At 35.9% G+C, this 27,900-nt stretch overlaps 1 protein-coding gene across 4 annotated transcripts; it reads left to right on the plus strand.

The window, feature by feature from the left end:
* Positions 1 to 4,399: 4,399 nt before the first annotated feature.
* On the plus strand, positions 4,400 to 26,344 carry LOC124537256 (CD109 antigen). 4 transcript variants are annotated; one of them, XM_047114030.1, is made up of 34 exons: positions 4,400 to 4,485; positions 4,633 to 4,696; positions 5,031 to 5,435; positions 5,960 to 6,140; positions 6,302 to 6,473; positions 7,097 to 7,209; positions 8,105 to 8,245; positions 8,368 to 8,584; positions 8,953 to 9,131; positions 9,296 to 9,442; positions 9,747 to 9,971; positions 10,896 to 11,073; positions 11,312 to 11,487; positions 11,714 to 11,824; positions 12,544 to 12,684; positions 13,248 to 13,397; positions 14,108 to 14,247; positions 14,892 to 15,055; positions 15,132 to 15,355; positions 15,778 to 15,954; positions 16,636 to 16,818; positions 17,187 to 17,423; positions 17,907 to 18,091; positions 20,225 to 20,327; positions 20,682 to 20,843; positions 21,064 to 21,165; positions 21,993 to 22,179; positions 22,858 to 23,012; positions 23,100 to 23,171; positions 23,559 to 23,720; positions 24,184 to 24,377; positions 25,046 to 25,220; positions 25,777 to 25,882; positions 26,063 to 26,344. In XM_047114030.1, exons 3-34 carry the CDS (start codon positions 5,056 to 5,058, stop codon positions 26,245 to 26,247), a joined length of 5,424 nt encoding a protein of 1,807 aa, XP_046969986.1. In that variant the 5' UTR covers positions 4,400 to 4,485; positions 4,633 to 4,696; positions 5,031 to 5,055; the 3' UTR covers positions 26,248 to 26,344. The 4 variants fall into 4 exon arrangements, with proteins under 4 accessions (XP_046969986.1, XP_046969989.1, XP_046969987.1 ...); XM_047114033.1 differs by having other exon boundaries at positions 4,402 to 4,485; positions 4,633 to 4,685; XM_047114031.1 differs by lacking the exon at positions 4,400 to 4,485 and having other exon boundaries at positions 4,492 to 4,696.
* Positions 26,345 to 27,900: the final 1,556 nt, after the last annotated feature.

Below are 27,900 nucleotides of genomic sequence, written 5' to 3' on the forward strand. Positions count from 1 at the left end.
GTTTTTGTGAAGACAGTAACATCAGATGCAAATCAAGACTGAGCTACACGCTTTGTGTAGTTAATTATATAATGTATACAGTTATTTAATTTAGATTATCAATATTTAGATGATTATATTAATACCTGCATCTATTTGTATCCTTGCTGGCTGAACGCAACGCAGTAAGTGGGTTAGTATTTTGTTTCAATTATAACCTAAGAAATAATTTTTTTGAAAAGCGATATAAATGTAATAGCTTCCTGTATGTCGGTATCTGTTAAACGTCATATTTTTTTTTAGCTAATATAATGAATTGATCTAACCGATTCAGTGTCAATTATAATGTAAAAAAATTAGGCCTGATTTATATATATTAAGTACATATACCGTCTATGTTTGAGAATAAGGCGCATAACGACTAATTTGGAACTGGATGTCGAAGCAGTTTACAATAAAATCGATTATCATCGGTGTCATTGTTGAGAATAATCGATAAAATGTTAAGGTAGCTTTTTTCAAACAATATTAATATGCTTTATAAGGGATATGACTGCTTAGAATTGACATTGTATAAGATTAAATTAAATAAACATTTACAAACAGTAGGTCTACTTTGTATCTCAATCAATGAATTAAATGCCTCAAATCTTGTGCCAACAAGTCACATTATTTTGCAATAGCCATGTAAGGCAGAAGACAGACTTAGGAATTATTTATTCGAATTATTTAATCTTGTGCAAACAAGAAAAGAAACATTTACATATCATTAAGTGGCGACTGCAAGATTTTAGTTGCAGTTACCGAAAAATTTCGCTCACGTCCGATTAAAATAGCTGCCTATTGTATAAACCAAGTCAAAATTGTAAATTTACATACATATTAATGTAGGAAATTCTGGATACAAGCACAGCTTTAAATTAGTTCCAAATTCAATACAAATTTAAAAAAATCTAAATTACTTTATTCAAATAGGCTTTTATAAGCACTTTTGAATCGCCTTTTTCGGAGAGAGGATTCTACGGAGAAGAACCGTTAAGAAACTCGTTAGTAACATTTAAACATACAGTCATGTTAGTTAAATACAATTATATATATATTTGTAATATATCCTGCCTGGAAGTCAACTAGTATTAATTCCACGCTTTTTTTATCGTTTGTATAATCTGGTGATGAATGATATGCCTTCTTTATCAAAGTATTTTTTACAAAATATTTGAATTTATGAAACATTCATATGAAACATCTTGGCAGTGTCCGGCAGCAAAGAGCATTCAGGAATAAAGAGTCCTGTGGTGCTATTACGGTATAGCATAGTTACTGTTGCTATCAAATATTGTATAAATAAATACAACATTTTTTACAAGTCGATAATACAGTATTATGTGTATTTTACTGCATAGGTTCATAATATTCATTTATATTTTTTGGTTTCATATTGATCAACCTGCAACAAATATTTTATACCAACAGTCGGTATGCTATAACCTAATAAGTAATACTAATCCATAACATATTGTGCACATTTCACACTGTAAGTATGCTGATAAATAATATTTTATTTTCAACAAAAATACCTTGTTTTTCGTTCATAAAATTGGCAAAGCATTTTGCAGTATCCGCAATCGACGAAAAAAAACATGAGGAGTGCTGAGAAGGTCCTGAATATAGCAGACTTCGGTACTTTATTTATCAAGCTCATAAACGTACTTTAAGCGAACGTACGAAGCGTAGGTACGGTTGAAGTAGGTTTTGGATTATAAGTCTTTTTTATAGGCTATTTATTTGTAACAAAAATAATTATAACAATCATATTGTGAAATTAATAATCGACCTCTATTATTATTACACGTTGTGCGTTACAAATTCACTAGTGAGAATCATATGAAATGGTGGTAGTGCTTTATACAAGCCATCGTGAGTAGACACCAACTTACAGTCAAAGACAGTTCGTTAAATATTCTACCTCCCAAGGACAATACTTTATATTGGTATGTCTCGATTTAAAGAGTTAGTGAGCCAGTCACAGTCCCTCAAGGTACATAACATCTCAGCAAAGGGCATAAATCATATATACAGTGTGTATTTAATATTATTAATTTCAAAGTTAGCTTAAGTATAGTCTAATAAAACAAAACCTAGGAATATGATAAAATGCCAGATTGCAAATCTTTTGCTACATCATATGTATCTTTTTGCTACAGAAAGCTTTTTCAAACATGATCTAAAATTAAAAAAAAAATTGATACTAAAATGCCATTTCTGACACCAAGAACATGTATACAGTATCGTATGGGTTTGTATTTTTAACACGTTGACTGTCCAGGCCAAATTCAACAACCTTTACGTGGCGTCCTGCGGTTTTTTTATTAAAGGTAGTTGGAAATACTTCACATTTAATAAATTTATACTTGAAATGTCCGTCACTGTAATATTACAGTTATTTTCAGCATGTATCACATGTGATACAAGGACGTCTCGTCCTTAATTTTAGTGTATCACATATGGTGCAGGGAACGTCGAAGCAAAAAATGTGGGTATTCATATAACTAATTGTTTTAGTTTTCTTGCGGTAGTTGCTTAAAAATAATTATAAACGTTAATCATAATTAATCGAGCATCGCAGATGTATTGTTGCACAAAATAGTTAGCAAAAATGAGTTCCCAACCGTCCTAGCAATATTTTTATTCAGTAAAAAAAAATGTGTTGGTTCATTGACGTTTTACTTTTCTTAATATCTATTCTAGACGTCCTAATAATATTTATTTCCCTAACTCAGACGTCCTCGCCAATAAACGGTGTAGAGTGTGTACGCCTACTTGCATCAGATGTGATGCAAGGACGTATGGTGAAAGAGAAATTTGTATCATATGTGATGCAGAGACTGTCAACGTGTTAAGTTATAACTGCTGTTAACTGTTCGCACTTACCATTTTATATTGAAACTAACTGTGATTACCAAAATAAGTAAATATGACATTGTTACGTCGTATTTATTAGTTTCATGAGTTTTACATAAAAAGAAGATTGAATTTAATATATAAATCAACAATACACAGATTGGGCCAAATTAAATGTATTACGTCAACAACATGGCAACAATCAAGTGTACAAATAAAAAAAACTAAAAAGAAGTGTGAAAAGCCCGCCTTACGAAGGTCCCAGGCATCTCAAACGGTAAAACCTACTGGGTATTAACGCAAATTGCTAAGATACTTTACCCAGTTCTCCAAAAACACTAATAACTGTAACAATAAGACCATTTCGATATGATACTTCCCTTTGAACCAGTGGCGGGGCAAGACCAAAATACAAAGCACATATAGTGTCTTTGAGATAAACGAGGCGAACAGTCGTCATCTATATCTTATAATTATTTTTAACAAGCTAGTGCTAAGAGATAATAGTTTTCCAATTAGTAACGCATTATGCTATCCTTTATTTATTACAATAGATAACTTTATTTAATTGCGACGATAGATTGCATTGGAATCAATTGAGATTGGAAAACATTCGTACGCTTGAGAACCTTTAATGTGTATCTTTATACCTATATATAAATCTTATAATATATGTGACCATTTAACGGTACTTGTAAACGGTTGGAACAATTTAGATGATTTTTTATTGTATGTTTGAGTGGGGCTTTTGATGGTTAAGATTAGATCTGGTGGTGGTGGTACTTATGATAATAAAAAATGAATGAATGATTATTGGCGCTACTCATTTGATATTTAAAAATACAATCAGTGTTTAGAAAATCATCTTGTAATACTTAGTACATTCTTGAAGTGATAAGCAATTCCAAAAACCCTTTCGATTATCATGATATGTAATGACCCTATTAAAAAAAAATATCCAGTTTTTATTTTATTACAGGTGAACTGAAAAGGCGATAGACATTCTTAAGTCATAATATTAATGTTGAAATTAAACCAATTACTTCTGAAATTATTTTTTATTTTTGTCATGATATATATTTCCATTTCATCAATATTTGGATTCTGTTATAAAATGGCTACAAATTGAGAAGATCATAATGAATACTTGTGAAGGTTTTTGCTCTATAAAATAATATAAAACAAACATTTGGGACCTCGACCGATTGATTGTGCACATTTTGTTAAAAAGCGATTATTGTAAAGCCTTCTTTGACTTCAAAAGATTTTTATAGCCTGCTAGTAATTACGTACCTACCAATGATAAAAAATATCCCTTACGTTATTATATTAATGTAATGGGCACACCACATCAGAATACTTCAACTTCGAGTGTCCTAGGCATTGCTGTATTGAAACATTTAATTCTAAGTATTAACTATTATCCCGTACTGGTAGTTAAATTTTAAAATTATGAACTTGTATGTGTAGTAGTGTCTTTACTTTAAGTAAACTTCCGGTTTCTTACCTACGGTTTGTTGATGTCAATTCAAATTGTCATTAACCGGGCGTGGTGCGGCTGCGTCGAACGGGTTTTGGCTTTGGTTGGATACTTTTCAGCGTGAAGTGAGTAATGTGACGGTGTAACGAACTTGTTTATATATCGTAAACAGATTTTTACCTTTCCTTTAAAAGGATTGTATGAATTGCGGCTATACAATTATTGTGTATACCAAGATAATCCTCTAATGTGCAATGTTTGTGTTTTTATAGTGTATATTGTGCAAAAACAAAAAGCCAGGCGTTTCCATGGGCGTTAACTTCAGGTTAAGTAATTGTAAGTTATTATTGAATTAAAATTAGTGTTAATCGTGCCTTGAGTTATTTAGCGAATTCTCCAGCTATGGTTTTCAGTTAACAATCATATTTCAAACATCACTTATGAGTATTAAAAACTATGATAGATGTTTATAATTTGACTGAAAACTGAAACAAAACAGACATGCCGCGAATGTTGTTGTTAGTTTTACGAAAACGTAATTCGCTTTCATTTTAAAAGTATCTTTAATTACATTCTTAAGCATAATTTGGATTGTTTTATCATGTTTAATATATTTTATTTAAATTAACAAATAAGATTTTTTTTATATTATTATCAGATATCTTTTCAGGCTAATGAAATTAAAAGACTGAATTATGAATCTTAAGACTATACACATCATACCAATACTACTACTGCAGTCATGCCTAGCCCAAGATTATGGTTCACCAACATACAATCCTGATAATCAGTTGAACCCAACAAATGACTACAATACAAATGACCCGAAATATGACAGTACAAACAGGAGGTACTCTAACAGAAATCAGTTTGATATAAACCAATACGATCCCAATCGTAATCAGAATAATGATCAGAGATACAACCAATATGATACCCGAAATGATCCTACATATAATAAAAATCCGTTCAGTTCTGACAATACACCAAGACCGTCGTGGGATAACAGTCGTACTTACACCACTTCTTTTAAAAGTGCTGAATTAGAACATGAAAGTGTTATCATCAATGAAGCGTAAGTAGAATATGATATTGATTTTTATATTAATGTTTTGTAATAAAGGTAAATAACTTATGTCAATTCACATTAACAGTCTAGATAAATTATAATCTCAATTCTGTACTTAATATTTGTATGATCTAATAGATTTAAGTGTAAATGTTATTATGTATCGATAAGGAATATCCCTGATATTTTAAATTAATAAGTAGTAGTACTTTTATACAAATTAATAAATAGATTGTAAGATTATTAAAATCCCTCTTAATAAAAGAAAAAGAAAACTTTCATAATGGTACTGATACTTGTAATCAATTTTATATCATATTATTTAAATGAATTTTGCCATTTGTTTTAATTATTAATTTGTTGTAATTATAGTTTATGATAATTTTGTAAGTATTGTTTTAAGGTTGCTTTTGCATGATGAAATATATTACCTTTTTTGAAAAGGTCTTTTAAAGTTGTCAATGTTATCAAAATAAAAAATATATCGAATTATTTGTTAAAAATATAAATAATATTTCACTTAATTGCAGCACCTACTTCATAGTTGCCTCTCAAATGGTTCGGCCAGGCCAAATATATAAAATATCAGCTAATATACTGAGGGCTCGGCTCCAGATGACGATCAGGGCTTCTATATCATGTAATGGTGTGGAAATAACAGATGTGATTGAGAAAGTGAAAGAAGGAGTGCCCGAAATTCTTAACATGAGAGTAAGTACTTACATCAATATTATGGCTCTCGTATTTTACTTGAGTGTAATAATCTACTGAATTTATACTAATTTTTTTTTTTAAGGATACTCAAACACTAATTTTCTGATGTAATTGTAAATCATTAGCTCTTTATAACTGATAATCGTTTGTGTCTCTAGGTACCGGCCACGTCAGTTCCAGGTGATTACAAATTACGTGTTGAAGGCTTGTATTTAGACGATCCATTTGGAGGACGCGCGTTTGTAAATGAATCAAAATTGACCTTCTCGCAAAGATTCATGACAATATTTATACAGATGGACAAGCCGGTCTATATGCAGAGTCAGACAGGTAATTTATTCATGATACAGTTGACATTTTTAGTACTTTTATTAATCTATTTTATCTTTTAACTTCTGCATTAAAGTAAAAAACAAACGTTTTTATTTCTAAAGTGTGCTTTCGTTCTAAATTTAAGCAGTTTATTCTAAATAGTTTGTTTCTCAACCAACAACTAATAGTTAAGTGCCAGGTTTATTTTGGGAACTAATGACTCTGACAGTTAAAAGATGTTGTATAACTGAAAGTAAGCTAGCCAAGTGGGTTAAATTGAGGAAATAAATCTTCATATACTTTCTATACTTTGTTCTTACATTTTGTTATTATATGTTTATTGCTTTAAAAATTTATATGTACCTTATATATTTAAAAAATAAATACACTTCGGAAACACAAAAACATATTCACCCAAACTGTAAACAAACATTCAATTGTTTTTGAAGTAATTTATATCATATCTTTTACAATCACAATTAATCCTGTGTTGTTGATTTGAAAAACCAAATGCAACTATTGCAAAATTTACCTACCAAAATTTTGTATATAAAAGTCTTAAATAAATAATGAATTTCAGATGTATTTTTAAAATTAATCAATCATGTAATTATTAATGATGGGATTGAATTTAATTTCAGTGAGATTCCGCGTGATCCCGATAAACACAGAGCTGAAGGCGTTTGGACGAGCTATCGATGTCTTCATCCTCGATCCTAACCGACGCATCATGAAAAGATGGCTTTCAAGACAGGTAAACCTTTTTTTTCCATTATATATTAATAATTCCCCATAAGATACATTATGTTTATATTTATATAATAACTAGTGATTCGACCTGCTACAAACTGTTGCAATGCTACTACTGATACTAAATGTACTGCAGAATGTTTTACAATGTTTACATGTTTTCAGCCATTCTTTACTGTATTGTGCGTGTATTATACATATAAACTTTCCTTTTGAATCAATCCATCTATTAAAAAAAAAACTTCAAAATCCATTGTGTAATTTTACATAGGGACAGACAGAAATAAGCAATTTTGTTTTATATAATGTAATTATTATGATTACGGTTTAACTATTTTGCCTGCTAGTTGCTAGTATACTATTTGTGTATTTTGTGTTTGACTATTGGTAATGTTTAAGATAAAGATAAAAATGTCTGCAGTGTCAGTTGAACAATGAACTCATAACTGGTGTAGGTTTTGCAAAAATTATGTACCATTGTGTCTGATGTTACAGTTTTGGGTCAAATTCTCGTAATGGCTAAAGACAATACTGTAAGAAAATATTTATCTGTAGACTTGTCAAGTAATGATGTTACTCATGTTTAACTGAACATTACTAGTTAGCCATTAACATCAATATCTGTGAATCAGAAATTTTCTATAATGTTTTAAAGTAAATCAATTATTTTATTCTCATCTTTCTACTTTCTATATAAGTCTAGTCTTTTTAATGGACTTAAAAAACAAAAGGTTAATTAAATCAGATTTTTATGAATTTTATGAATTTACAAAAAAACTGCTACTGACCCTAATTCTTACTATACTTGTCTTAGAATCAGTCGTAGAATTTTCCCTGTGACATCCCTACATAGATTTTACTTTTAAAGTATAAATTTAAAATATTGTTTCATTCAATAGAGCAACTTCGGAACGGTGAGCCTGCAATATCAGCTGTCGGATCAGCCGCTGTTTGGCGAGTGGACCGTGCGGGTCGAAGCGCTGGGACAAGTCGAGGAGACGCAATTCCTCGTCGAGGAATACTATCAGACTAGATTCGAGGTAACATTTATGTTCCTTATATATATAATACCTTTGAAATGACTACACCCAAATACTTTTTTTAAGAAATGAAAAGAATCGGGGGATTTAAGATTAGCTTACGTGACATTCGTCGTCGGCAGGTGAACGTGACGATGCCGGCGTTCTTCTTCAACACGGAGCAGTACATCCACGGGCGCGTGATGGCCAACTACACGTCGGGCGCGCCCGTGCGCGGCAACCTCACGCTGCGCGCCACGCTGCGCCCCATCCCGCAGTACCGCCCGCTGCACTTCCGCCGCGGACAGTTCAACAACCGCGGGCCCGGCGCGCCACTCTCCTCCCCGCAGTACACGCAAGGTGACGCACCCCCCTCGCTACTCCCCACTCCTCGCTTCTCCCTACTCCTTGCTACTCCCTACTCCTCGCTACTCCCCACTCCTCACTACTCCCTACTCCTCGCTACTCCCTACTCCTCGCTACTCCCTACTCCTTGCTACTCCCTACTCCTCGCTACTCCCCACTCCTCACTACTCCCTACTCCTCGCTACTCCCTACTCCTCGCTACTCCCTACTCCTTACTACTCCCTACTCCTCGCTACTCCCTACTCCTCGCTACTCCCTACTCCTTACTACTCCCTACTCCTCGCTACTCCCTATTCCTCACTATTCCCTATTCGTTAATCGTTACCATAGTGGCTCGGACTAATGGATGATTTGTTTTTTAGTTCGCCAGAACTACAATCCGTACCTTTACAATGAGACCGGTCGTTCGCCGTACGAGTACGATGGCCAGGTGGACGAGTACGGACGGCCGGTCAACTACCGGCCCGGACAGCCAAATCAGATCGATCAACCGGATTGGTGGGTCGACCCGCAGAAGGTCACCCATAGAATGTTCAATTTTGTACGTATTTCGTTTTTATTTACTTTATGTTTATATGCTAAGATATTAAGTCAACTTCAACTGATTAATGGAGTATCTTGGTTTTTGTAGCAGAACACATACAATTAAGTTATTTTGAAAAAAATTATTAATGCACTATATAATTACTAATTTATTTAACACAGGATGAAAAATATCCATTCTGGATGCCGAGACCGGATCCGATCGAGCTCGCACATTTGAATATTCCAAACTATTCCCCATACAACACTCCCTCCACATACAACTACTACAACAACCCTGACTACGATAAACTGCCGTACTTTAGATTTGTAAGTATAACATTAACAATTAAAAAAAAAAATTGAGTAAATTTTCAATGATAAAAATTTTAGAATTTAATTTTTTTAGATATTATTAATAATTTAGTAAGTATTTCTAAATAAAAAAATATTTAGTACGTATTTCTAGTGTTCCTCATAACAAGTTGTTTTCATGATGAAATAGTCATATTTTTAGTGATCAAATAAATTATCCTATTATTTTTATATATTATATTTTAAAATTTTAATGTAAAGATTCATAAGAAACAGCTCTGATAAAATTTTCTTTAAAAAAATTGACATGACATTTCAGTTCAATGGGACATATAACTTCAAGTACCCAATGTCTGAGCTAGCTCAGCTGGTGCCAACCCTGGACGGGGTGGAAGTAATTATCACAGCATCCGTCGGCGATCCGTTCTTGGACGAGGTGATCGAGGGTTACAGTATAGCGAGGATCTTCAACTCATCACTGTCGGTCACCTTCCTCGGAGGTGAATTGCAAGTTTTCAAGCCGGCGATGCCGTTTGACGTTTATGTGAGTACTAGCGACGCGCCTCAGTTTCGCACGGGTGCAATACTGATACTAAATATACTACAAAAATTGTTTATTTACGACATCACATCAGAAATTCCTGAATATATCACTGTTTCTTTAATATATTGTCTAAGTGTTATATACAAAAAAAACGAGATGGCCCAGTGATTAGAACGCGTGCATCTTAACCGATGATTGCGGGTTCAAACCCAGTCAAGCACCGCTGATTCATGTGCTTAATTTGTCTTTATAATTCATCTCGTGCTCAGCGGTGAAGGAAAACATCGTAAAGAAACCTGCATGTGACAAATTTCATTGAAAATCTGCCACATGTGTATTCCACCAACTCGCATTGGAACAGCGTGGTGGAATATGTTCCAAAACCTTCTCCTCAAGGGGAGAGGAGGCCTTTAGCCCAGCAGTGGGAATTTACAGGCTGTTGTTGTTGTATATACTCTCGACTCACTATATCTTTTAAAAATACCGCACCAAAATCCGTTGCGTATAGTAAGACACAAATTAGATGTAGCATCGGAAAATGCAATGGAATGAAAATAAAACCGATTACTGTCGATTTACACAGCCAATAGAAATAGCTCCCTATCGCGCCATTCGACGCTATTCGTCGCTATAGATTCACGCGTCAGAGAAAGCAAGTGCATGTAAATCGAAGCGTCAAATTTACGAATATATTAGGTCATATGATATTAGAAGTTATTACGTTTGTGTAAAGATCATATTCGCATGAGAAATAAATATTGATAATTTGGGATAGCGTACTCAATTCGGATGTGATCGGTTTTACGAATTTTGCCGATGCGACATCTAAGTTGTGTCGTACTATACATAGGGAGTGATAGCGGTAAGCGTCTTTGTTGTATAGTATGCACTAATAATGACACGGCACGACTCTGCGTTTCCCAGATGGCGGTGTCGTACCACGACGGGTCGCGGCTGCCGGCGTGGCAGGCGGCGGGCGTGTCTCTGCACGTGTCGGGCACGCTGGAGGGGCGAGGGGGGGCCCTGCAGCCGCGCCGACCCGTACTGCTGCCCGGACACGACGCCGTGTGGCACCTGCGCCTCGACCTCTATGAACTACTCGGTCCGTACCCACCTCTGCGGGCATATATTTCGTTCAGATTAAATAACTTATCTAACGAACCCTAAGATTACCGGAACACAACAATACTGAGTACTGTTGTTTGGCGGTAGAATAACTGATGAGTGGGTGGTACCTACCCAGACGGGCTTGCACAAAGCCCAACCACCAAGTATAACTTAACTGTCCTAAAAGCTTAAATAATATAGTAAAGTAACATTCCCTGATCTCGTCCTCGTAGGTCTGGAGAAGGATCCGAACTACCGCGAGGTGTTGAACAGCGTGACGGGCATCCGACTGAGCGCTACGCTGACGGACGCGCTGGGCGGGCGGGCGGCGGCCGACGTGCGGCTGCTGGCGCACGTCAGCCCCGACCACCACCACATACGCGTCTCCACATCCACCACCGACGCCAAGGTGCACAAAGAGAACAGCAATACACCAATGGTGACGGGTGGACGAGATGTTAATGTCGGAAAATTTTAATTCGTTCAATATTTCTTTGCTGGCGCACGTCAGCCCCGACCACCACCACATACGCGTCTCCACCTCCACCACCGACGCCAAGGTGCACAGAGATGGTGACGGATGGACGAGATATTAATGTCGGAAAATTTTAATTCGTTCAATATTCCTTGGTCAGGTTGGCGAGTACGTCATTTTCCACGTGCAGAGTAACTTTTACATGGAGACGTTCAACTACGTGCTTATGTCGAAGGGCATCATCATAACCAGCGGCCAGGAGGTCATGCAGGTACAAAATGTTTCGGGTACATAAGGCGTGTACATAAGACAGACGTGTGGATTGTAGTAATTCGAACACATATACTGCTATATATTATTTATTATAGTTTATATATTATTTATTATACATTAGTATATATTATTTAATAATAAATAAATAAAAAAAAAAAAAAATCAGTGTGGGCCACGTCTCCCAAGAAGACGACAAAAATGATTTCCAGCGAAGATCTGCTGATGTTTAGTATAAATATAAAACGTCAAAATGTAATTGAATATAAAATGTAAAAAAAGGCAAGGGCATCTGCGAGCCTGTGGATGTTGTATTTTAAATAAAAAAATGTAAAGCACCATTTTGTAGAAGCAGCCATCTTGTATTTTAAATTTGTCATATCTAATAGTATTCTACTAGTCAAGCCCTTTCATTTGATACCCATATTGATGGAGTTTAAAAAAAATATCTAATCTGTCATTTTGTGGCGGCGGCCATCTTGGAACAATTTTCATCAAACTTACGTAAAAACACTCTCGACATTTTCTACTGTCAAACAAAAAAAACTAAATCAAAATCGGTCAATCCGTTCGGCGGCTAGAGTGGTACAGACAGACACACACACACACACACACACAGACACGTCAAACTTATAACACCCCGTCGTTTTTTCGTCGGGGGTTAAAAAAAAAAAAAGACAGTCGTGTGTGAGCGCGGTGCTAACGAGCGTTTGTGCGCAGGAGGGCGTGCGCACGTTCGCGGTGTCGGTGTCGGCGGAGATGGCGCCCGTGGCCACGCTGCTCGTGTGGGCGCACCGCCGCCGCGCGCTCGTGCTGGCCGACTCGCTCACCTTCCCCGTCAACGGCGTCTCCACCAACAACGTGAGTGCCCAGACTGGCGCTGTTCAGTGCTAATATTTGACACCGGTTTCATAAGCAATATAATCTGTTTCAAATGTCTAACGAAAATACATGTGTATTTTTTTTTATGTTATATGGGCCACCTGATGGTAAGTGGTCACCATCACCCATAGACAATGACGCTGTAAGAAATATTAACTATTCCTTATATCGTCAATGTGCCACCAACCTTGGGAACTAAGATGTTATGTCCCTTGTGCCTGTAGTTACACTGGCTCACTCACCCTTCAAACCGGAACACAACAATAGTGAGTACTGCTATTTGGCGGTAGAATAACTGATGAGTGGGTGGTACCTACCCAGACGGGCATGCACAAAGCCCTACCACCAAGTGCACATAGCCCTACCACCAAGTATTAATTATAATTATAATAAGCAATTTTACTGCTACATTTTTAAAATATACATTAAAATTATAATACTTCAATTCAAACAGTATTTTGAGTATCAGCAAAAAAGCAGTATAATAAAAAGGATTATAATACATTCTTATGATGAATGATGGCAACGAAATACGATTCCAGTTCACGGTGCACGTGAACAACCGCAAGCACCGCACGGGCGAGCGCGTCGAGGTGGCCATCTACGGCGAGCCCGGCGCCTACGTGGGGCTGTCCGGCATCGACCACGCCTTCTACACCATGCAGGCCGGCAACGAGCTCACCTACGCTAAGGTACACTATCCGTCAGCACATATACGTACCGCCCATTAATGTTACCATACTACATACACCTACTATTTCACTACGGTTGGAGTTAACTCTGCTGTGCTTAGGGATAGAAGAGGCTATTTGACTGGTTTTTAAAATCCATTTTATATTATTTCTAGTACATATTTGCCGAAAAATTACATATTAAAAATTCCATATTTAAATAACGCGCGAAAACGCTACTTGGACAATACGGCGCTGCAATCGGGTCGGTGACGTCACTTTGCTGTATTTTAATCTGTGGTACATATAGTAGAAAAGCAAGGTTTACAAGAAAGTGACTTCATTGTAAGCCCGGCCAATCAGGAGCGTTTTGTGTCATGTGACAAACGTTTGAAAATGCATTTTTATTTATTGATTTTTGAATATTATTTTCAAGTTTCGTTAGTAAATAACCATTTTTAAACTCACAATATACACTGATTACAATAATTTAAAATTTATTTTTCGCATTGTCAAATAGCCTATTATCATATGAATTTGAATATTATCAGAGACATTTTTCTTAATTCACGAGGTAAAATTGAAATTTTATCGACATGGAATTTTCTCGTGCCTTATCCACTGAGCCATCCGGATTCTTCTCCAACATTTCTCCTTTAGCATATGTACATCTCGTATGAAGATACGCTGACGTAGACATGTGTGTATTAATCAGTAATAAATATGTGCAGGTGATATCCAAGATGTCTCACTTCGATGAGGCAACGAACGGCACGTTTGCATACACTTGGCGCTCGCACTTCGGCGACGCTGACGAACTCGTGTACTTCCCGTCGCCGAGTTTTGGTATCGATGCCAATCGCACCTTTGAGTAAGTAACACATGCTTTCCTTACCGATTATTCTCAACTATGGATGGATCGCATCAATTGTTGCAACAATACTTTGTTATGCTATGTACAGTTAGAGTAAGAAAACCGTCGTCAATTTTTAAATTCCTTCCTTTATCAAGTCGTAAGCTCTTAGTACCTTTTGAAACTAAAGAACTAAACTGTCAACTGAATATAAATTTAAACTTATACAATATGATAACTTTGACGACCTCCATGGTCGAGTGGTGTGTACATCGGTGTTCATACATTCTTTACTTCTGATTTCCATAACACAAGTGCTTCAGCTACTTACATTGGGATCCGAGTAATGTATGTGATGTTGTCTCATATTTATTATTTATTTAACTTGGTTCAAAATAGTGTTACAACTATGGACTAAAATGACGTAATTAGTCATTACAAATTTAAATTAGATATGACATCTTCTACTGAATTATCAAAATATATCTGTCAGTGTCATGTGTTCTCGATCGGTAACACAGATTATCGCTCATACTAAGCACATGAAAATAGATCTTTAGGTGACCTTTTCTTACCCCGACCGGCCTGAGAGGGAACGATAATAATATGATCTAATAAATCATGGATATGTAAATGTAACTCACACCACTGCGCGTGCGCAGATTCGCCGGTCTGATAGTGTTGAGCGACGTGGCGGTGTGGCGCCGGCCCAGCCTGTGCAACGCGTCCATGGGCTACGCGGAGTGCCTGGACGGCGCCTGCTACCCCTTCGACAAGCACTGCGACGGCACGCCCGACTGCGCCGACAGGACCGACGAGGCCAACTGTGAGTCCGCGCGGAGCGGCATCGGTGCGTGCGCACGCGCGCGACGGGTCGCTGTAATCGCGTGTGTGCCCCGCAGGCAAGCGCGACGACTCGTTCGAGCTGGCGCACTTCCGCAAGTTCCGCTTCAACCGCATCCTGCGGCAGTACGAGAACGTGTGGCTGTGGCGCGACGTGAACATCGGGCCGCACGGGCGCTACGTGTTCACGCTGGACGTGCCCGCCGCGCCCGCGCACTGGACGCTGTCCGCCTTCGCCATGTCGCCCGGCGCCGGCCTCGGCATGCTGTCGCGCCCGCTCACCGTGAGTCCGGCCTAGTAGCCTTTATAAGCTAACGTCGACACTTGACAATGAATGCGAATGAGATCTTGATCATTACTGTAATAGTGACTACAACTATTATTATCTCAATGTCATGGATAATATCTTCGCGTAGTGATAGTATATCTACAGCTACATAATTCTAGTGCAGTTGACTAGTCTCTCTTGGAATTTGTCTTTTTTAGAATTATCTTAAAACAAATTCTGGTCACTCACACACACTCAATCTCAGAATTTAAACAAAATAATAATTTATGTATCACAAAATGTATAAATCATAAACACAATTATTTTAAATACAAAATCTTCATAAAGATGGATTTTCCAATCGCTTAGACCTGGAACTACAATGAAATTCTGCATACCAAACAAATAAAAGTAAAATAAAAATATGTCTTTCACAGTACGTAGGCATTTTGCCGTTCTTCATAAAAGTGGAGGGACCAGATCGCTGCAAACAGGGCGAGCAGCTCGGGCTGCGCGTGGCCGTGTTCAACTACCAGCCGCAGAACATCGAGGCCGTCGTCGTGCTCGCCTCGTCGCCGGACTACAAGTTCGTGCACGTGGAGGAGAACGGCATTGTGAGTATTCGACCGACCACGGCTACTGTACCGTGGCGTACAGCTCCTGGCTGGTGCTAACTAGTGATGTGCCGGATATCCGTATCCGTATCCGTATCCGCGGATATTCCTTATTAATTTTAAATTTATAGATAATATATTCTTTGAGGCGAACGGTAAGGCGTACTAGCGACGTCAGTTGCCGAGATTGTGACGGTCCACAATTACTTAAAATAGATTCGGTTTAGTAGCTAACAATTTCCAGCAAGTGGCGTCGCTAGTGCGCCTTACCCTTCGCCTTTAATAGGTCATTAGGTAGAAATAAAAAACTATTAAATTCAATACGGATATTTTTTTATTTCTTAAAATCAAATATTTGGCTCATTTATGTTGCAATCTTTGGCGTAGTTATCATATGTATCATTTATCATTAGTTATCATACCAATAGTATATAACTTCAAGGTTCTAAATAAACTAGCTTTTTAATGAGATGAGTAGTATAAAAAGTTATGAGATCACTTTTAATTAACAATAAAAAAAACTTAGATCTTTAAAATATTTTAAATTTGTAAAAAAGTTAAGATCCATATCCGTATCCGTATCCGCGGATCTTAACAACAAATATCCGTATTCAGATCCGTATCCGCGGATCTACATTTTATACGATCCGGCACATCACTAGTGCTAACGCTGGCGCGCAGGTGCGGTCGTACAACCCGCGCACGTCGTTCGGCGAGCACCAGTTCTTCGTGTACATCCTGGCGGGCGACGCGGCCGTGGTGCACGTGCCCGTTGTGCCGGCGCGCCTGGGCCGCGTGCGCGTCGACGTGCTGGCCGCCACGCTGCAGGGCACGCACCGCGCCTCCAAGTACATCGACGTCGAGGTGCGTCCCTTGCTCACCAACCTGTATTATAACCGGCCGTTGAACTTGATTACAGCCAGTTATATACTTTTTTATATCGTAATATAGCACATTTAAAATAAAATTTTCGCTTACAATTTTAATACACTTTTATGGACTGCATGCTCCCAGCTATCGTATTGATTTTTAATTTTTGTAATGGTAATAGTTTATAAATTTACTAACATTTAAATATGAGTTACATTCTATTAACAAAACTATGGGATCTAATTTCTTGAAATAAAAATATATTATTATTATTATTAATTTTTAGATAAATATAGTTCCTAAAATCAATACAATTTATGATTTTAATGATACAAATATTAATTCTAAATAAACGTTTCCAGGCTGACGGTATCCCGCAATATCGACACCAATCTATACTATTGGATCTGTCGAACCGCGCGTACGTATTCCAGTACATGCACGTCAACGTGACGGAGACGCCCATTATCCCGTACGAGGTGGACCGGTACTATGTGTTCGGGTCGAACAAAGCTAGGATATCTATCGTCGGTGACGTGGTCGGACCGCTCTTCCCCACCATGCCTGTTAACGCCACTAGTCTCCTCGATCTACCCATGGTAAGTTTACGTCGGAATTTACATTTTTTTAATGGTATAGGTTGGTGGACGAGAATATGGGCCACCTGATGGAAAGTGGTCACTATCACCCATAGACAATGACGCTGTAAGAAATATTAACTATTCCTTGCATCGTCAATGTGCCACCAACCTTGGGAACTAAAATGTTATGTCCCTTGTGCCTGTAGTTACACTGGCTCACATTATATAAAAGCGGAATACTTGCTTAATGTTGATCGTCTTATATCTACTATCACATCGAAAGGAGTTTACCTTAGACCAAAAAACAACTGGTGATAAACATAAAAATGAATAGAAAAGAAAATAAAGTAATTATGGAGTATGACTACTTTAATTCATATTGAATTATGTTTTCATTAAATACATATATGTATGATTCTTATGTTATACTTATATTTAGAAAACCTGGGTGATTAATCAAAAACTGTTGTAAGTATTTACTATCGAGCAAATGTTTGACAGGATTCAGCAGAACAGAACATGTTCAGCTTCGCGGCGAATATGTACTTGACGCTCTACATGCGCCTCATCAACCAACGCAACCGCACGCTGGAGCGCGACGCCTTCTACCACATGAACATCCTGTACCAGAGGCAGCTCTCCTTCATGAAGCCAGATGGCTCCTTCAGCCTGTTTCGTAGCGACTGGTATGTGCTTTAAATTCTCTTTATAATGCTACATCATCAAATTTCAGGATTGTTCTCGACAGCTACTAAGTGATTTCGCACCTGTTACATACTCAGTATTATTAATTATCCATTATCCTTCTGGGCTTATCCCACGTTTTAATTGGGGTATATTTTCTATACTTCTCTTTCTGTCGTCATCTTACAAGTAACATTATTTCCAGCCATATCATCTTTCACACAATCCACCCATCATTTCTTTAGTCGTCCCCTTCCTCTGTGTCCATCCACGTCCATTCTTATGATGTTTGACTTTTGTAATATTAAATTTGAAGGGGGTGTCAATTGTAATAATTAATTGACTAAAAATAAATTTAAATTTAAAAATTTTAATTTTCTTCGAGGCAAACTAAAAATGCGGTAGAGCTGGACAAGGTTTTTAAATTAAACAAATCCTCGAAAGAAAGTGCTCCGGAAGTCAGTTAAATAACCCTTCAACATTACAAGTAGATTTACAGAAAAGGCAAATCTATGATATAAATTAATTTATTCCAAAAGAATAATATATAAAAATAATTTTAACAATTAAAAAGTCTTAAAGTAACAACAGTAACAAAATCGGGCGCCTGGATGTTTACATCCATTTAAATTCACTAATCTTAATTAAATATTTACCAATTGTAAATGTTTTAAAGTTAGCAAAAATATTTCAAAGTTAGACTAAGTTATGTAATAAAAGTTACAAACAAGTCAAAAATTAAGTTTAAATAACGTTACAATAATGTATAAATATCCTTAAAAAAAAATGTTTGAATGCCAAATTTTTATAAAGTTATAAAAATGTATACTAAATCCCACGAAGTTCCAAAGTTCCGGTGAAAATTAATATGTAAAAATTACATACCGAAATCCAGAGGTTAAATAATTGTTATAAAGTTTAAACTTCCTTTAAGGTTTCAAAATTTTATCTTCAAAATATCCAAAGAAATAAAGTTCATAAGTTCTTCGGAAAGCGTTGAAAATAATCCACTCGAAGATACAGCCAAAGAAGATAATTCAAGGAATAATCCTCGATAATACAGTTGTAGAAAATAACTGTAGAAAATAATGGTAGAAAAATACCAATTGAAAATAAACTGTTGAAAATAACCATTGAAAATAATTGTCGAAAATAATGGTTGAAAATAACTGCAAAAGAGAAACAATTCTAATTAGAACCTAACACGAATTTCGAAAATCTATAGTTTCACTTTAATAATCCAAACAACTTACCCGGTCAATTCCGGTTATTTTCCAAAAATAACAAAATGCATCATGGGAAATATTCTAAAAATTCCCTGTAAAGAACCACAATCGTTGTTACGAAACCGAACAATTGAAATAAATTGAAATTTCGAAGAAAGTTTTTCGACTTACCACGAGGCGACAAATATCCACATTAATTTTTGTAATCCGACATGGATTTACTTTCAAATCTTTAAATTAAGACATATCGTGCCTTAAAACTTCAATTTTCAACAATATTCAATAGTTTAAACCAAATAAAAGTTACAAAAACTTTGAAAATAATTTAGCGTCACATTTCGACTCAAAAAGCGGAAGGAAAGTGAGGTCTTAGACAAATGTCAAAGATCATCTCAAAGATAATATAAAGATAATAAATCACAATTAGGTCAGGAACGCATAATGCATAAAAAGTGCATTTTTATTTTAAATGTCAAATTTAGCGGTATTTTTAAATTATGCATAAACATAGCCTTAGAAATGGTTGTCAAAGTCAAATGACAGATGACATCCGATAACCTATGTTAGAAATTTAGTATTTTATGTTGAAATTATTTAAAAATGGATGAAACATGTAACGTGCGCCACAATTACGTTACACTTAATACTCATCATTACTGACAAAAAAAATCGCATGTGCCTTGGCACTTTTCTCGTTTAGATGAGCTATATATTACTTATGTTATTGTAAAAGATATATAGAAAAGGTAACAAAACAGTTGTGCAATCCATATAACCATTCATGGCAAGATAATACTTAAGTTAGTTAATAGTGCATGCGCAGTTTATTACATATATAAACTTGAATTAATGAAGTTCAAATAAACCTCTAAGTAAAATATTTTTTACAATATGTATATCTTTTTACAGGAACCAATCGGCATCAAGCGTTTGGCTGACTTCTTTCTGCGCTAAAATATTCCAAGACGCGTCATTCAACGAGTGGGAGAACTTCATCTATATTGATCCTGATGTATGTTGCCTTACTTTTCTATTTATTTTGTATGGAAAGCTTAAATTATTGATACAACAAACTTAAAAAAAAACATTCACGTATCCACGTCATCATTATTTTAAGGTTACTTGCAGTAGGCAGAATCTATATGATATAAAGATTGCTTGTGTGAAGTAAACATAGAAAGACTCTTAGCAATGTTCAATGAATGAAATCCTATAAAAAAGTTACATGAAAAGCTCCTCATAATCAAATATTAAATGACTAAAGTTGCATACAATGCACCATAACTTATGTTATATTAGGCTATATCCCTTATATGATCCACCATGTAATGTTCGACAATAATATAAGGATATTATGAATACATAGGTAATATCAATGGCGGTCTCGTGGGTGTTGGAGCACCAGCGGCCCGAGGGCGCCTTCTACGAGGTGACGTGGCTGCCGGACCGCAACGCCAACAGCACTATCAACGTGCCGCTCGACTCGCAGCTGTACCGCGACGCTGGATATCAACTGAAAGGCCTGAAGGTACTTTAAGTATAAATACTGAATATAAGAATAATAAAATTACAACAAAATTAAGTTACAGAAATGAGTGTTGCCAATGTGATTAAACAAAATTAAGTTACAAAAATGAGTGTTGCCAATGTAATTAATTATTTTAAATAAAAAGATGTACTGATGTTTAACTTGTTGCTAAATTAAATTCTTATGCGTGTAAGGTTACTTACTATAGTATAATTAACAGGTCAACAATTCGATAATACTGCAGCGCAATCTCACCCTCACCGCTCAAGTTGTTATCACTCTGGAGTCCGTCAAAAACCTCAAGGATATTGGTGTGCGAGAGGTGAGTCTGGCAAACTACTGAAGGCAACGAGTTTTATTTGTTTGTTATTAAAAATGAGTGTTTATGCAGTGTTTAAAAAAATACTTTTTGGTAAAAATACTTGAAAGTGACATGTATATATGTTTCCTCACGATGTTTTCCTTCACCGCTGAGCACGAGATGAATTATAAAGACAAATTAAACACATGAATTAGCGGTGCTTGCCAGGGTTTGAACCCGCAATCATCAGTTAAGATGCACGCGTTCTAACCACTGCGCCATCTCGACTCTTACTAGGAAAACATCGTGGACTCTAGGAAAACATCGTGAGGAAACCTACATGTGACAAATTTCATAGAAATTCTGCCACATGTGTATTCCACCAACCCGCATTAGAACAGCGTGGTGGAATATCTTCCAAAAATCTTTTCCACAAAGGGAGAGGAGGCCTTTGGCCCAGCAGTGGAAATTTACAGGCTGTTGTTGTTTTGTTGTATGTATATATGTAAAACATATATAATGTATTAAGTAAAAAGGTAGCTAGTCACATCGACAATATATAAATAAATAAATAAATATGAGACAACATCACATACATTACTCTGATCCCAATGTAAGTAGCTGAAGCACTTGTGTTATGGAAATCAGAAGTAACGACGGTACCACAAACATCCAGACCCAAGACAACATAGAAAACTAATGGTAATCTACATCGACTCGGCCGGGAATCGAACCCGGGACCTCAGAGTGGCGTACCCATGAAAACCGGTGTACACACCACTCGAGCATGGAGGTCGTAATATATGAATTGACATGGTTAAATTGATGAGGTTGTGGTCGTGAGGCAGGGGCTGAGCGCGCTGGTGTCGACGGCGCAGCAGCGCGGCGTGGCGTGGCTGGAGCGCCACCTGCAGCTGCTGCACGAGTGCGGGGAGCCGCTGGCGCTGGCGCTCGTGGCCTACGCGCTCACCGCCGCCAAGGCGCCCAGCTCCGAGCACGCCTTCCGCCTGCTCAAGCGCCACCAGCGCACCGAGGGTGAGACGCACCACCACTCTCGAATAAAACACTTAAACAGCCGTACACCTTCAAGTTTTAAAAAAAAAATTTACCGATTGAAAAAGAATTGAATATTTAATAGGATTAGAGTATTATTACAATAAAGAATATAAAATACCGATAAAAAATGTATACAATACCCGGAATGTGGAAAAGAATAAATTAGTACAACCAAAATTAAGAAATTATTATGGAGAGAGATTGTCAGCATACATTGTACCTAAAGTATTTAATAAATTTGATATGTTAAGGAAAAATGATAAAATAAGTAAACAAATGTTAAAAATAAAACTTAGGGACTTGTTACTCAATGACGAAAACCTGTCGTCATCGTGAAAAAAGACTGCAGTGAAATTTATAATATTAAAAATAATTTATAGTGTTGATTTACTTTTATGTTTTTAAGAAGAAGATGTTATGTTTTATTATTATTTTTTTAATTTTATTGTGAACCATTATTTTTGTATTTTAAACAAAATGAGCGCGTCTCACCGTCAAGCCTAATAGCTTGGTGAGAACAAACAAAATTGTTAACATTATTGTAAAAATTAAAATTTAAAATAAATTTAAAAAAAAAAAGTCGATTGTCTGTGGTTGCCGGTGCGTGTATACTGTATATGTATCGATCTTTTGCATTAACTTTTATATTTGATGTAGGTGGACTAGTTTACTGGGGCAAAGAGCCAGTCCCGCAACCGCCATATAAGATGGAGAATCAGAAACCGTTCTTGTTGCCACGTTTGCCCTACAAGTACGACTCGAACAATATTGCAGCTACGGCCTACGCTCTATTAGCTTGTATGGATCACCAGGTTAGGCTAGGTTCTATTTTTTTTTTTTTATATTTTAACAGTGTAATAAATACGAATCTTTAATTTCAATTATATTCGTATTTTCAGGATAACAATGAACCGATCGTAATGTGGCTTAATTCACAACGATTAAGAGATGGTGGCTGGGCCTCTACTCAGGTGAGTTTTATACATTGAGCGAGCCTTAACTCAATGTAAAAGGTTTTGTACATAAGACTAATTATTTAAAAATATATAAATATGAGACAACATCACATACATTACTCTGATCCCAATGTAAGTAGCTGAAGCACTTGTGTTATGGAAAATCAGAAGTAACGGCGGTACCACAAACACCCAGACCCGAGACAACATAGAAAACTAATGTTAATCTACATTGACTCGGCCGGGAATCGAACCCGGGACCTCAGAGTGGCGTAACCATGAAAACCGGTGTACACACCACTCGACCATGAAGGTCGTCAGATATATATATATATATATCGGTACTCAATATGTTTAAAAAAATATTCTGTGTAAAAACTAATTATAATAATGTTATCCCAGGACACGTACATAGCTCTCCGCGCGCTGATTGAATACACAAACCGCAAACGTTTGCGCGATGTGAGCTCGTTGCACGTGAGCGTGGACGCGGTGGCGCTGCACGGCGACACGCGGACGCTGCGCGTGCGCAACGACAACCTCGCCACCATGCAGACCATCGATGTGAGTGTCGTAAACACGCTAGGAAAAACTATATCCTATAAAATTTGTTGTAGTTTTTCACATTAAACTCGGAATAAAAGATATTTAATATATATTTTTATACGTACATAATATTTTGTGGTATATGAAAATCCTATATTTATATTAATATTATAAATGTGAAAGTAATTCTGTCGGTCAATCTTTCGCTCTTTCACGACCAAACCGCTGAACCGAATTTGATGAAATTTGGTATGAAGCAAACAACACCAAGGAAGAACATAGGCTACTTTTTTTGCCCAACACATGGCAATCGACACCCTAAAAAATGAACGAAGCCGTAGGCGACTACTAGTACATACTAAATATGATAGTATTAAATAAAATTAAATGAATAAACATTGTGGCGGGGAAATGTAACTAGTAAGTTTCTTGATAGAAAGCAAATATCGTTTTACGTGTGTTTGTTGTTGTGGACGGGCAGATCCCGGAGGCGTGGGGCACGGTGAAGGTGACGGCGCGCGGCGCGGGGTACGCCATCCTGCAGATGTCGGTGCAGTACAACGTGGACATCGAGCGCTTCCAGACCATGCCGCCCGAGCGCGCATTCTCGCTGCTGGCGCACGCGCACTACTACGGCCGGAACCAGTCGCACATCGAGTACCAGACGTGTGCCAGGTGAGTTATTGAGACTATTTTTAATGATTTAAAACTGACTTGAGGGGCTATTTTTAATGATTTAAAACTGACTTGAGAGATTATTTTTAATGATTTAAAACTGACTTGAGAGACTATTTTTAATGATGTAAAACTGACTTGAGAGACTACTTTTAATGATTTCAATCTAACTTGAGAGACTATTTTTAATGATTTAAAACTGACTTGAGGGACTATTTTTAATGATTTAAAACTGACTTGAGAGACTATTCTTAATGATTTAAAACTGACTTTAGAGACTATTTTTAATGATGTAAAACTGACTTGAGAGACTATTCTTAATGATTTAAAACTGACTTGAGAGACTATTTTTAATGATGTAAAACTGACTTGAGAGACTACTTTTAATGATATAAAACTGACTTAAGAGACTATTTATAATGATTTAAAGCTGACTTGAGAGACTATTTTTAATGATTTAAAACTGACTTGAGAGACCATTTTTAATGATTTAAAACTGACTTGAGAGACTATTTTTAATGATTTAAAACTGACTTGAGAGACTATTTTTAATGATTTAAAACTGACTTGAGAGATTATTTTTAATTATTCGAAACTGACTATTCTTCACGATTCATGAAGAATTGGCTTTAAAAAAGTGAGTCGCATGAGTTGTATTCCCTTCCCAGTTGGACCTTGACGTCAGAGTCGCCGCGCTCGGGCATGGCGGTGCTGGAGGTGGGCATCCCCACGGGCTATATGGTGCAGCAGCAGCGGCTCGACTCGTACGTGCTGTCCCGCTCGGTGCGCACGCTGCAGCGCGCCAAGTACCGCCCCGACAAGCTGCTATTCTACTTTGACTATGTGAGTATCACCTTTGAGAAAGAATAGTTTTGACTAAATCCATATACATGTGCTGACAATTTTTTGCAAGTAAAACTTTTTTGGGTTAATTGAGAATTACTTCAAATTTGAAGGTAATTGAGAATATAAATATACACTATCATGTAGATTTGCACTCATTTTTAATTATAAAATTAATCAAATGATTAGCATCAATGATATTCTAATAAACAGATATGTTATATCCATACTAAACAACAGAAAAAAGTGTGCCGCGCTGGGGACCGTTTATGTTACATTTCGTTACAAGTAAAAAGGATAGCTTGATAAAAACAATAAGAATAAGGGATAACTAGATGTTTTAATTACGCAAAACGTATTACTACGCAATTATGATGTATTATAACGTATTACTACGTAAAACGACTAAAGGAAAACGTCCCAATTAGGATGTTTTCTAGTCTTCACTTTTTGCGCGTTAATAACATCTGTTTATAAGAACATAATTGATTAGCATAGTATATTAGTATTTGATCAATTTTACTTGTTACTATAACTTGTGTATGTATTTTTTTAGTTCGATCAAGAAACGACGTGCGTGAACTTCACGATTGAGCGCTGGTACCCCGTCGCTAATATGTCGCGTTACCTGCCAATACGCGTATACGACTACTACGCTCCCGGTAAGTTATCTTACTTTATCCCAATCAAATATAATGAATAGCTATTTTATTTTTGTTTTACCATAATCAAAATACATTGATAAGCATAAATTATTATTTAATAAGATATTGCAAATGGACTTAAAACCCAGTTAGTAAAATTAAACTCGAATTCTTATATATGAAATAAAATATTCTCAGAGCGTTTCAACGAGACAATATTCGACGCACTGCCCACATACCTTCTAAACATTTGTGAGGTGTGCGGCTCATCCCAGTGCCCATACTGCGCCATCTACAACGCTGCATCACACGTCTTAGGAATACCCATACTGCTACTGCTGACTCTAGTGATCTTAGTAAGAAATGTACGTTTGACTACGTAGCATTGATGATTATTCGATTTGTGTCACAAAAATGTTATACTTACAAATAGATTTAGACCAAAATGTAAACAAAACAAAATCAACACAGATAAAATAACGAAAAAAAAAATGTTAAGTATGTGATATTATTTCTATTTTTGATATTCTAAACTTTTTGAATTATATCAATTAAATTTTATTAATAATTCAAATTTAATTTCATACGAGTTGTCGTTTGTTTTGTCTACAATTTTAGCCACTTCAAATGAAATGTGTATACTAGGCAATAATTGACAATTAAAAGCTTTATTTGATTATCTCATCGTGATAAAAATACTAACTACATTTCGAGGTTGTACGTAACAAGCGGCATCGTCGGCTTATATTATATATTGGAATATTGGAATTGTCGCGTTAAAATGATAGCAAGATCACGCGTTTCTTAAAAGTATAACATTTTTCTAGGCTTCCACTAAACACATCAAATGATTAAACATCTCATAGTATAGTTATTAGCCTGACTTTCCTTGATTTGTTTTCGTACTTAAACGAAATATAAATTGTACTGTTTCTATAATGAGAATCACCTGTTTCGGAAATTCGGGTAACAATGGCTGCTACAGTAGTTCTAAAACACGCGTTGACTGTAACATTATAGTCTTATCACAATATCAAATCAGATGAAATCTTGATCAATGAACATATATTGAACTTTAAAATATTCAGAATCAGTGAAATTTTGACAAACACTGAATAATTAAATTGTGAATTTAATTATTAAAACAAAATTAATGTTTTTGTATAAATATTTGAAGAGTGAAAATTTTCAATTAAAGTAAAGCTCAAAAGATCAATTAGAATTAGTTTTAAGTTCAATATGGCCAAAATAGGCGATTCAATTTGAAAATTGATATGTCTATTAATGTTATCAATTTACAATTGAAATCACATTACTAACGTTATAATTTAAAGTATAACTGTTATTATTTCATTCATACAAAATAATTTAATTATTATGAAACTGTCTGTAACCACCGTTTAATGGGTATATATTTTATTTATAATGACTATAGTAAATGGTAGCTCATATTATATTTGAATTTAGAATTGTTTCGATAATTATCTGCCTATAATTTTTAATCTATGCCTACTTCTAGTAATGTTTAACCATGTTTTTTTATACTCCGTCTCCATGTACAGTTCATAGATGATTTATTAGAAACTTCTATGAAGATATATTCCTTAATCCATTCCAACTTAGTTATGTAGTATAATGGAGTGTTCACTATGTTAATGATTCTTTGTATGGTCTGTACAAATATTATAACCATGTTTTGGCATTTATATTTTTTTTTTTATCAATTACTAATATGAATCGTTGTGATGCAATGTACTGTTAAACCAATTTAATAATTCTTTAACTCATATAAAACCTCCTTGTAATAGGTTTTATTTTTCAAAGTGTTTATATTTTTCTCACTTAGAAGAAAGATCTATCTGTATCTTCACTTGAATTCTTGACATCTTTGACTTTTCTTATTTGATAGTACTTTGCGTACTAAAATACATTGCTTTACAAAAGACAATGTTCATGTTATATTTATTTTTTGTTTTGTCTATTAATAGACACATATCTTGTAAATAAATATAATTTTGTGCTATTAATTATCAACC

Source organism: Vanessa cardui, chromosome 18, assembly GCF_905220365.1.
Source record: "Vanessa cardui chromosome 18, ilVanCard2.1, whole genome shotgun sequence".
In the NCBI taxonomy this organism is placed as follows: domain Eukaryota; kingdom Metazoa; phylum Arthropoda; class Insecta; order Lepidoptera; family Nymphalidae; genus Vanessa; species Vanessa cardui.